Raw genomic sequence first — 11,748 nt, forward strand, 5'->3', positions numbered from 1 at the left:
GTTTGTCGTTTCGTGACCAATTTTGTTGGACCGAGAGTGTCCTTCTTCCCTAGCCGTTAGAATAGTTTGGTCAGGACAGGCTATCTCGAATAGACTTTGTTTAAGTTGAGAGGTCCCGAGCTGGGAGACGTGTTCTTGTTTAGACAATTTTGGCGAGGGGGCATATGATATTCCTTTATGTTTTCAGATGTTAGTCCCGAGGTGTGAAGTGAGAAGGTGGCAAACATATTGACGAGGTAAATTAACTCGGATCTAATTTAATCCTTCTGAGGCGTTAAGTTCGAATTTCTCGTTGTCAAGGTTCATGTCTAAGTAGACGATATTTAGAATCTTGTCGTAGACCGGTGTTCCCGAGAGGGTGGATGTGTTGCCGGGTTTTAAGAATTCGTTTTGGTTTTTGAGAGAGCGATGTAGTCTCGACATACAATCTCGTGTGCAATGGCAAACCATAGCGACCAATACGTTTTTGGTCCGAAATTTGTATAGCGCGCTTGATTTTAATCCATAGAGGATGTGACTTGCACCCTCGTCCTAGGAAAGGTGGTTAAAAGTCCATTTAGAGAACTTTGTGACTGTTGCCTCGCTGTGGCCAGCAACGAGGCGAGGTGTTTGGAGACGTAGTTTGCCGAAGTGAATGCAAGGACAAGTAAAAGTCTAGGAGTAGTGTACATGAGTGACAAAAACTTGCCGAATTAAAAATCCGAGGTGAACATGAAACAACTAGCTGATTTAAAACGAATGAGAAATTAGCCGAAGCGACAATGAACGAATTAAAATTCCAAGGTGAACATGAAAAAACTAAGTGGTTTAAAACGAATCGAAAATTGGCCGAAGTGGCAATGACCCTATAGATGGTAGACGAGCTAAAATTGCAGAGTTAATGAAGGTATGTGTATACGTACCCACTCCCCCCCCTTTTTAGGGGGGGGGGGACAGCTGAACCCGTCCGAGGACGGGCTGCCTACGTACCCTTTGCAGGGATCAAGCCGTCCCGTAGTTCATGGTGATGATGTTGTAGCCTTAGTGATAGTACTTCTTTAGATGCATTGCGTTCCACATCTTGGTATGGCTTCGTCAGCTACCGTCGCAAGTTCGTAGACTCCTGGGCGAACTACTTTTGTAATCTTGTAAGGACCTTCCCAATTTGCTCCGAGCTTTCCTGCATTGTTCTCGGCAGTATTTTGAAAAACTTTTCGAAGAACGAGCTCTCCTTCTTTAAACCTTCGACTTCGGACATTTTTGTTGTAGTATCTCGCCGTTGCTTGTTGGTAGTTCTGGATTCGGATTAGAGCCTGGTCTCACCTTTCGTTGATCAAATCGAGTTCATCCAGCATCATTAGGTGATTCAAGCCCTCGTATCCTGGAAGAAATCTTCGTGGAATACCTGGGAAATCCACCTCGGGGGGAATAACGCACTCCGCTCCATAGACTAGAGCGAATGGAGTTTCTCCAGTGGCTCGGCGCGGAGTTGCTCGTCTGTCCATCGTCCTTTCTTGGCGTTGAGTCTCTTTTTCAGACCGTCTAGGATCTTTTTATTGGCTGCTTCGGCTTGTCCATTCCCCTGGGGATATCTTGGCTTAGATTTGCTTAGACGAATTTTCCATTTCTCGCAGAAAGCTTCGAAGCGGGTTGAGATGAATTGGGATCCGTTATCGGTGACTATCTCGTAGGGGACCCCGTGTCGGCAGATGATATTTTTCCAGACGAAGTGTTCAACTTGAGCGTCCTTTATGCTCGTGTAGGAGTCGGTCTCGACCCATTTAGAGAAATAATCCGTAAGGACGAGCAGAAAAAGCTTCTGCTTCGATCGGTGTAGAGGCCAACTATATCCATCGACCATCTCATGAAGGGATAAGGTGAAGAAATCGACGATAGCAGCTCGGTAGGTTGGTGGATTGTAGGCGCGTGCCGTTGACACTTCTCGCACTTTGCCTTGAACTTCTCGCAGTCCTTGAACATCGTAAGCTAGAAATAATCATGCCATTTTATCTTGATCGCAAATGACCTTCCGCTAGAATGATTTCCACACGAGCCGCTGTGCACCTCGTGCATTATCGTTCTTGCCTCCGGTCCCTCGACACATGTCATGAGCGATCCTAAAAATTTCCATTTAAATACTTCGCCGTCGACGAGGACGTATCGCGCGGCCTGAGCCCTTAATTTTTGGGCTTCCCACTTGTCGGATGGTACTTCTCCATCGGCGATGTATACTCGGATGGCTCCGAGCCATTCTTTGTCACAGCCGTACTCCAGCTCAGCTAGTGAGGTGTCTTCGTCCATAGCGATTGCTTCGCCGTTCTCTGGTTCCTCCTCGGGAGGGTTTATCAGCGGAACTCCTTCTACCTCTTCTATGCTCGGGCGTTCGATGAATTTGACTGGAATTGTTCGACGGAGATCCGGGTCTGAAGTTGAAGCAAGTGCTGCCAAGGCGTCTGCCGAGGTGTTTTCGCCTCGGGGTATTCGTGTGAGCTCGAACTCGTCGAACTTTTGCACCAAATCTTGGACCACTCCAAGGTAAGCTCCCATTCGTCCATCCTTCGCCTCGTACTCTCCGTTGAATTGACATGCTACGAGCTGTGAATCGCAAAAGGCTCTTATCTTTCGAACTCCGATTCCCTGTGCTAGTCGTATGCCAGCGATCAGTGCTTCATATTCTGCTTCGTTGTTCGAGGCGTGGAAGTTCAGGCGAAAAGACTGCTCCAATATTTCCCCGAGCCGTGTTTAGATGACGTGCAGCATCCATACTTTGTTTGGGGTTGGCTCGGTAGTCGCCTCGGTCGGAAGTTCGATGAGAAAATCTGCGAGCACCTGTGATTTCGCAGATGACCTGTTCCGATACTCGATGTCGTACTCGCTCAATGCTTTGGCCCATTTGGCAAGCCGCCCAGATTGGCTCGTGCTGTGCAGGATCGAGCGTAGCGGAAGGGTAGCGAGCACAACAATCGAATGTGATTGAAAGTATGGACGCAGCTTGCGAGCCGATACTACAACGGCTAGGGAAACCTTCTCGATCTGGGGGTAACGGATCTCGACATCGGTCAGTGTCTGGCTGACGTAAATGATGGGTTTCTGCTCGAATCGCTCTTCTCTTATCAGCACCCCACTCACGGCCGTAGCGGATACGGTGATGTTGAGGAAGAGGGGCTCTCCTTCAACTGGTTTCGCCAGGATCGGCGGGCTTGCCAGATAACTCTTCAACTCCTGGAAAGCTGCTTCGCATCGCTCGTCCCACTCGAACTTCTTATTTCCTCGAAGAGTGTCGTAGAAAGGCAGACACTTATCGGTAGAACGGGAAATGAATCTGTTTAGCGCAGCGACTCTTCCTGTGAGCCTTTGAACTTCTCGCTTCGTCCTTGGAGAGGGCATCTCGATTAATGCCTTGATCTGCTTGGGATTCGCTTCAATGCCTCGGTGAGTCACCAAGTAGCCGAGGAACTCTCCCGAGGTAACCGCAAATCTGCACTTCGCCGGGTTTAGTTTCATGTTGTGTTTGTTCAACAGCTCGAAGCATTCTCGTAGGTGCGCGATATGGTCTTTCTCCTCGAGTGATTTGACTAACATATGGTCGATGTATACCTCCATGGTTTATCCGAGCTGATCCGCGAACATTTTATTGACGAGCCGTTGATATGTCGCCCCTGCGTTCTTGAGCCCAAAGGGCAAGACTTTGTAGCAGTATATCCCGCGATCAGTTATGAATGCTGTTTTTTCCCGATTATCAGGATGCATCAGGATTTGGTTGTAACCGGAGAATGCGTCTATAAATGTTAACATCCTATTTCCCGCAGTGGCTTCGACGAGCCGGTCAATGTGCGGTAGAGGGAAACTGTCTTTTGGGCACGCGTTGTTGAGATCAATGAAATCTACACAGACCCGCCACTTGCCGTTCTTCTTCTTCACAACCACTGGATTTGCGAGCCAGTCTGGATATTTTGCCTCGGCAATTGATCCTACTTTGAGCAATCTTTCCACTTTGTCGTTGACTGTTTGATAACTAAGATTTTTCAGGTCTTAGATGGGTTATCAATCCCTTATGTCACTTGTAGTACAAAGGGTATCAATCCAAATGTGTGTTTGCTAGACACTAGTTTATGTGACAAGTTCTTAAGTCAAGCTGAATAAAAGATGAGTTTGGTGAAACCAGCAACAAGAAAGCATAAACAAGAAACAAACAAGCTATGATTAATAAACTAAGCAAGTAAACAAGACAAGATGATAATAAAGCAAATGATGAAAGATAAACCTCTAGATGTCATCATTGATCAGGGTGCTTTAGATATTGATTCATGATGCTAAGAACATAATGCAGCACTTGCTACTCTTTAGTCTAGGCTTCTTAATCAGATTAATTCATTCCCATGACAATAATCCCTTTGCTAATCACTTAATCAAGTCTAACAACCATTAGATATGATCATACAATCAACAAGCATAAATCATCAAGCCTAATAAGTGACCAAACAATCCCTCAACCAAGTAAGACTGAATCTTATACAGAAATACATAGCAAGCAATCACATGATCTCAAAACATTTCAACTTAGAACTCTAATCTAGACTAATCCTCTCATGAAGGCATTAACCTCTACACTAATTCATTTTCAAACCAAATCATCATATGTGAAATATGAATCAAAGAGCATTAAGAAACAGTTCTAATATCTCATTCATGCATTTAACTATCACTCTCATGATGAAAAAGGCATAAACCCTTAAGTTAGCTCTTTCAGGCATTTCATCAAACACTTTTAGTGCATGAAATGCCTATGATCTAGACCCAAGTGATTCTCAAGGATCTAGCTTTAAGAGCAGCTAACTAAGGAAAGGAAATGAGAATCTAGAACCTAAACATTATAAATCAAGCATCAAAGCACCCTAATCTACACACCTAGAAGCTTAAAAGATGACTACTCACTAATCATGAAGAACACACCATTTCCTTTGCAAGAGGTGATGTTAATCATGATTAGAGGCAAAGATGAGATGATGCAATGACAAGAAACAGCCTTAAGATGATTAAATCAGCAAGATATCTCTTAATCAAAAACGTTTTTACACTAAAAAGGAAAGAAAATTAGAGAGAAAACTAAGATAGAAGATAAGATGTTTAGGGTTTTTTTTCCAAAAAGCTATATATACTAAGTGTTATGGACCGGGTCAGCCCGGAACAAACCGGATCCTGACCTGATATGTTCATAATTTGCATCATTTAGGTTGTATATTTCACTCCAAAGCATATCTTATTCCATGCATTTTAGGTCCTTAGGGTTTGTTTTAGGACTTAGGAGATGCATTAGGTCCCAATGAGTCTTTGCATGTTTTGAGTGTTTATCATGTGCATTTGGAGCTATTTGGAGTTCAAGAGGTGAATCCAGGAAGAGAAATGGTGATCAAAGCTTAAAAGGAGGTTTTCGGCCATTCTCGCTGACCAGGAAGGTTTTTATCGGCCAAAACACGTACCGCGGATGGAGCTTATCGGCCAAAACGCGTACCGGCTATTGAATCTCTCGGCCAAAATCTCCGGGTGCAGACACATTTCCGAAATCGCCTGTCCGGGGAACCTTCCGGTCCTATTCAGATGTCGGGTGCTTCATCAAAGTTGGAGAGGGTTGGATCATGCTTCCATATCAAGTGGAATCACTCAATTCGGACGCGTGAGCAGAACGTTAAGCTCGGCGGCAGAAACTCCTGTCTCGCTGCCGTTTTGGACCAAACCGATGAGCTCCGAAGAATGCGAAGGACGGCGCACTTCCAGGCCGATTCAGTTTCCGGGTCCTTCATGAGAGTCAGAGATATTTGAGTCCTGTTTCTATAACATCCAAGATCATTCAATTCGGAGCTATGAGAAGGAAGATAACGTCTCCGGAATGGACACATGTCTAGACGCCTTTCTCTGATCGTGTAAAGGCACTGCAAAGACGAGCCCTCCAAGAAGCCTTCCACTTCCCAAGCACCGAATCTTCCTTCACCAACGTTGGATATATATAAGTCTTCTGTCCTCTGAAACCGAAATCACTCAATTCGGACAAGTATCTTAGAGGTTACACTCTCCGGAATGCGAAGTGGTCCAAGCTGCTATGAATGCTGCGAGAAACCCTTGCGACTTGGTTAACTCGCAGGCCTGAAGACGAATGCCTGGAAATTGATGCTGCGAGTTGAGAAGTGCGGGTAAGCTATCAATGGATGAGGTCTGAGGCTCCCGAGCAAGAAAATTGCTAAGTCCACAATCGTGCGACTTAGGCATGCGAGGTGGCCGCCCTGGAACCAAGCCGCACAATCACTCGCAATCTACTCCGACTTGAGCTTGCGACCTGAGTGTAATGGAGACCAACCGGAACGGTTTGTACATTCCCCAGAAACCGCCTTGGTCCTGCGAGTTGAAGAAGAAGAAGATTAAGCCGCAGCAAGACTCGCAAAACACTCCTACTTGGGCATGCGGCTAAGACAAAGCTATTTAAGTCTCACAAGACTAGTTCTTCATCTACTGCGACTTGGGCATGCTACCTGGGAGACACTGGACAAAAACCCGCAGGATTCCCATTTTATCCATTAAAGCCGGGTCAGGACCCGGTTTGTTCCGGGCTGACCCGGTTCGTTTTTAGAGAGATATAAATACTTTTTAGGGTTTTTTTTTATGGAACTATGCTTCTTTTGTGAAAAAGACTCCACTAAGAAGAGAAATATCGATTTTTGAGTGTTTAATCAAGAGAGTTTAAGAGATCTTTGTGTTTAAAGCTGCTTTCTTCTAAATCTATCATCTATCTCTTCATCTATACACTTCTAATCATGATTAACAACACATCTTGCAAAGTATCTAGTGTGTTGATGATGATTAGTGAGTAATCTCCATATTAAGGTCTTAGATATGTAGATTAGGATGCTTAAGTGGTAGATTAGTGAGCTTAGGGGTTAGATCATGCATATTCCATTCTCTACAACTTGTTCTCTATGCTAGATCCATACAAATCATATGTGGTCTAGATTCTGGGCATTTCATGCACCAAAAGTGTTTGATGAAATGCCTGAACCAAGGTTGTTAGAGGTTTAAGTGTTATTCATTATGGGAATGATTGTCTATATGCTTAAATGACAGATTAAACTGATTCTTAATGCTTGTTAACTCATGTTTCACTGATGATGATTGGGTTAGAAACTGTTTTAGCATAGAAGTTAATACCTTCATGAGAGGATTAACTTAATTAAAGATGTTTATGTTGAATGGTTTGCTTGATCATATGATTCATTAGCTCATTAGTTTACACTGAAGGCACCCTAATCCACTATCATGTCTAAGACCTTTCTCATCATCATTCATACATTTTCACCATTTGTCATTGTTTAGTTCTTGTTTGATCATTTTATTAGTCTTTAATCCTGTTTAAGTTTGTAGTTGTCTTTAGATAATCAAAACCACTCTTGTTTGCTTGAATTAAGAACTTGATCACATAGTTTAGTGTCTAACTCCACATCTGGATTGATAAACCCCTTGTACTACAAGACAGGGGATTGATAACCTCTATAAAGAGCTTTGAAAACTCTTAGTTATCAATTGGCGCCCTTGCCAAATTGTGGATTGTTTAGCATTAAGCTTTGATCTGTTCTTGAGATCAAGTGCTTACTTTCTTGTTTTTACTGATTACTTTCAAGTTATGTTTGTGATTTCAGGTGTATGAACACCAGGTCTAGATCAAGAAGCTGTGGTCCACCTTTCCCTCTCAACGACAATATCAATCTTTTGGTACCAAGAAGGAGAAGGGACAGACGTGGAAGACAGGTTGATCAGGCTGATATGGAAGAACAAAGAGAGCACGTGGTAGACATAGAACAACCGGTTCAGGAGCAACAAGCTCAAGGTAATGGAGCTGGTAATGGAGTTGGTCAAGGGTTAAATCAGGGTAATGTTCATCAGGAACAGGTGCATCACCAACAAGCTTATGTCCACCAGGGACAAGCTCCAGCTCATCAGCAGATGCATCAGGCCAATGCACAGCAAAGACAACAGGTGCACCACCAACATCAGCCCTTCCAACACCAGCAAAGAAGATATGAGCAACCACAAGTCTATGTTGGAGAGAATGACAGGGCCAATGCTCATCAGTATGGAGCTGGAATTCAGGCACCACCTGTGCAAAACAACAACTTTGAAGTGAAGGCATCATTGCTGAATATGGTCCAGAACTCAAAGTTCCATGGATTAGCAATGGAAGATCCCTTGGAACACTTGGATCAATTTGATAAGGTGTGTGACCTGACTAAGATTAATGGAGTTTCAGAAGACAGCTTCAAGCTAAGACTATTTCCATTCAGTCTTGGTGACAAAGCTCACCAATGGGAAAAGAATCTTCCAAGAGGCTCCATTCAAACCTGGGAGCAATGCAAGCAAGCCTTCCTGTCTAAGTTCTTCTCCACCTCCAGAACTGCTAAACTAAGGAATCAAATCTCTAGTTTCACTCAGCACAGCAATGAGAGTTTTGGTGAAGCATATGAGAGATTCACGAGCTACACAAACCAATGCCCACACCATGGGTTTAGTGAGGCTTCTCTTCTCAGGTGTGTGACCTGACTAAGATTAATGGAGTTTCAGAAGACAGCTTCAAGCTAAGACTATTTCCATTCAGTCTTGGTGACAAAGCTCACCAATGGGAAAAGAATCTTCCAAGAGGCTCCATTCAAACCTGGGAGCAATGCAAGCAGGCCTTCCTGTCTAAGTTCTTCTCCACCTCCAGAACTGCTAAACTAAGGAATAAAATCTCTAGTTTCACTCAGCACAGCAATGAGAGTTTTGGTGAAGCATATGAGAGATTCAGGAGCTACACAAACCAATGCCCACACCATGGGTTTAGTGAGGCTTCTCTTCTCAGCACACTTTATAGAGGTGCTCTTCCCAAGATTAGAAACCAGTTGGATACTGCTTCCAATGGGAACTTTCTGGGTAAAGAAATTCATGCTGCTTTAGAGCTAGGGGAGAACTTGGCACTGAGCAATGACACTTATGGTGAAGACTATGACAGATCAAATAGATCTGAAGGTTCAAGCTCAGAACAGCAGCTCAGCAGAGAAGTAAAGGAGTTGAGAAGTGAATTAGACAAGCTGAAATTCACCACTCAGAAGCCAATGCATTTTGTTGGAGAGTCCCTCTCAAATCTTTGAGAACATAAGTGAAGAAGGTCTTACCCAGGAGGAGCTAAACTACATTGGGAATCAGAGGTTCCAGAGATATCAGTATGGTAATGCCAATCCAAACCTTTCTTACAGGAACACCAATGTAGCTAACCCACAAGACCAGGTGTATCCTAATTCTCAAGCTCCACAGAACTTTGTTCCCAAGAACAACTTTCAAGGATCTTTTCAACAAAAGAATCAGTTTGCTCAGAATCAAGGTTTTGGTCAGCAACAGCAGCCTTTTCAAGGTCCTAGTTTCAGTTCACAACAGCAAAAGGCACCACCAGGGTTTGGTCCACCACAGTTCCAACAGCAGGCGCCGGTTCAACAACAGTTTCAGCCACCAATGGTTCAGCAGCAGCCACAAATGGGGACAGATATGGTTGGTATTCTGCAACAACTACTTCAGGGTCAACAGATCTTTGCAAGTCAGAATGCAGCTATGCAGCAGGAAATCAAGGAACTGAAGCAAAACCAGGCATCAAGCTCAAGGAACCAAGGTCACCTACCTGGAAAACCAGAACCCAACCCCAAGGAATATGCTAAGGCCATTACACTGAGGAGTGGAAAGGAGTTACCTGGTATTGAGAACAACAATGTGATCATTGAGGACAATGATCAAACTGAGGGGGAGGCAGCCTTAAAAGATGATCAAGTTGCTGAGAAACCAAGGACAGAAAAGGGTAAAGAGGTAGCAAAGGAACCAGAACCAGAAAAGAAATATGTGCCACCACCTCCATACCAACCCAAGCTCCCATTTCCAGGGAGATTTAAGAAGCAACTTGTGGACAAGGCAAGAGCTGTATTTGAGAAGGCACTCAATGAGACACCACTCATTATGCCTCTCATTGATGCATTCTTAATGATGCCAAAGATGGGGAAGTTCCTGAAGGATGCCATTTTGAACAAGACAAAAGAGCTTCAAGGCATGGTGGTACTAAGTCATGAATGCAGTGCTATCATTTAGAAGAAGTCCATTCCAAGGAAGTTAACTGATCCAGGGAGTTTCACACTCCCTTGTGCCATTGGACCTCTTCTATTCTCTGGATGTCTTTGTGATCTAGGAGCATCAGTCAGCTTGATGTCATTCTCCATAGCAAAGAAGCTGGGCTTTAGAGTCTTCAAACCTGCAAGGATCTCTCTTATCCTTGAAGATAGATCAGTTAGATTGCCTGTTGGTATGTTGGAAGATCTACCTGTCAAGATTGGTGGTTTTGAGGTTCCAACAGATTTTGTTGTGCTGGAAATGGATGAAGAACCAGTTGATCCTTTAATCTTGGGCAGGCCATTCTTGGCAACTGCAGGAGCTATGATAGACAAGGCTTTTCATGGTCTCAGGGCTATCAATCCCCTTGTCAATGTAGCACAAAGAGGTTTATCAATCCAGATGTGGTGTTAGACACTAAGCTTTATGATCAAGTTCTTAATTCAAGCAAACAAGAGTGGGTTTTGATTAATCTAGAGACAACTACAAACTTAAACAGGATTAAGGATTAATGAAATGCTTAAACAAGAACTAAACAATGACAAATGATGAGAATGTATGAATGATGATAAGAAAGGCCTTAGACATGATAGTGGATTAGGGTGCCTTCAGTGATAAACTAATGAGCTAATGAATCATATGATCAAGCAAGCCATTTAACATAAACATCTCTAACTAAGCTAATCCTCTCATGAAGGCATTAACTCCTATGCTAAATCAGTTTCAAACCCAATCATCATCAGTGAAACATGAGTTAACAAGCATTAAGAATCAGTTTAATCTGTCATTTAAGCATATAAACAATCATTCCCATGATGAATAACACTTAAACCTCTAACAACTTTGGTTCAGACATTTCATCAAACACTTTTGGTGCATGAAATGCCCAGAATCTAGACCACATATGATTTGTATGGATCTAGCATAGAGAACAAGTTGTAGAGAATGGAATATGCATGATCTAACCCCTAAGCTCACTAATCTACCACTTAAGCACCCTAATCTACATATCTAAGACCTTAATATGGGATTTTACTCACTAATCATACTAATCTCTCTTAAACCTTTGCAAGTTGAGAAGATTAGCATGATTAATGATGAGAAATGGAGATGGAGATGATAGATTCAAAAGAAAACAGCTTTAAACACCCAGATCTCTTAAAACTCTCTTGATTAAACACTCAAAAAAAATAGATATTTCTCTTCTTAATGGAGTCTTTTCACCAAAGAGGCAAGAGACAAAGGGAATAAAACTTAGTTCTTCCCCCAAAAAACCCTAAAAAGTATTTATACCTTCTTAAAAACGAACCGGGTCAGCCCGGAACAAACCGGGTCCTGACCCGGCTTTAATGGATAAAGTGGGAAAAGCTGCGGGTCGGTTCAGTATGTCCCAGGCCGCACACCTAAGTCGCAGTAGATGAAGACTTGTCTTGTGAGGCTTGAATCGCCTTGTCGGAGCCGCACGCCTATCTAGGAGTAAATTGCGAGTGTTTCTGCGGCATGGTCTCCTTCCTCTCCAACTCGCAGGGCTGAGCCGGTTTCTGGGGGATGTAGAAACTGTGCGGGTTGGTCTCTATTGCATTAGGTCGCAGGCTTCAAAGG

General features: G+C 43.5%; 1 protein-coding gene and 2 non-coding genes across 3 annotated transcripts; all 3 read right to left on the bottom strand.

Moving 5' to 3' along the window:
• Positions 1-1,429: 1,429 nt before the first annotated feature.
• LOC112086024 lies at positions 1,430-3,582 on the bottom strand. The gene is made up of 3 exons (XM_024154823.1): positions 2,746-3,582; positions 2,028-2,694; positions 1,430-1,965 (listed from the first exon to the last, which is right to left on the bottom strand). The coding sequence occupies exons 1-3, from the start codon at positions 3,580-3,582 to the stop codon at positions 1,430-1,432; spliced, it is 2,040 nt and encodes a 679-aa protein (XP_024010591.1).
• A 4,839-nt stretch (positions 3,583-8,421) lies between these two features.
• Positions 8,422-8,528, bottom strand: LOC112086050. The gene has a single exon (XR_002899274.1). It is a non-coding gene; the product is annotated as a small nucleolar RNA R71 (small nucleolar RNA).
• Positions 8,529-8,732: 204 nt separating this feature from the next.
• Positions 8,733-8,839, bottom strand: LOC112086044. The gene has a single exon (XR_002899269.1). It is a non-coding gene; the product is annotated as a small nucleolar RNA R71 (small nucleolar RNA).
• Between the last annotated feature and the right edge of the window lie 2,909 nt (positions 8,840-11,748).

This window comes from Eutrema salsugineum, unplaced genomic scaffold (genome assembly GCF_000478725.1).
Source record: "Eutrema salsugineum unplaced genomic scaffold, Eutsalg1_0 scaffold_24, whole genome shotgun sequence".
NCBI classification, from domain to species: Eukaryota; Viridiplantae; Streptophyta; class Magnoliopsida; order Brassicales; family Brassicaceae; genus Eutrema; species Eutrema salsugineum.

Coding starts and splice junctions, on each gene's coding strand:
- LOC112086024 (XM_024154823.1), bottom strand. CDS start 3,582: ATGGAGGTATACATCGACCATATGTTAGTCAAATCACTCGAGGAGAAA. Junction 2,695..2,745: donor CCGAGCCAACCCCAAACAAA/GTATGGATGCTG, acceptor ATATTGGAGCAG/TCTTTTCGCCTGAACTTCCA. Junction 1,966..2,027: donor CGAGGTGCACAGCGGCTCGT/GTGGAAATCATT, acceptor GATTATTTCTAG/CTTACGATGTTCAAGGACTG.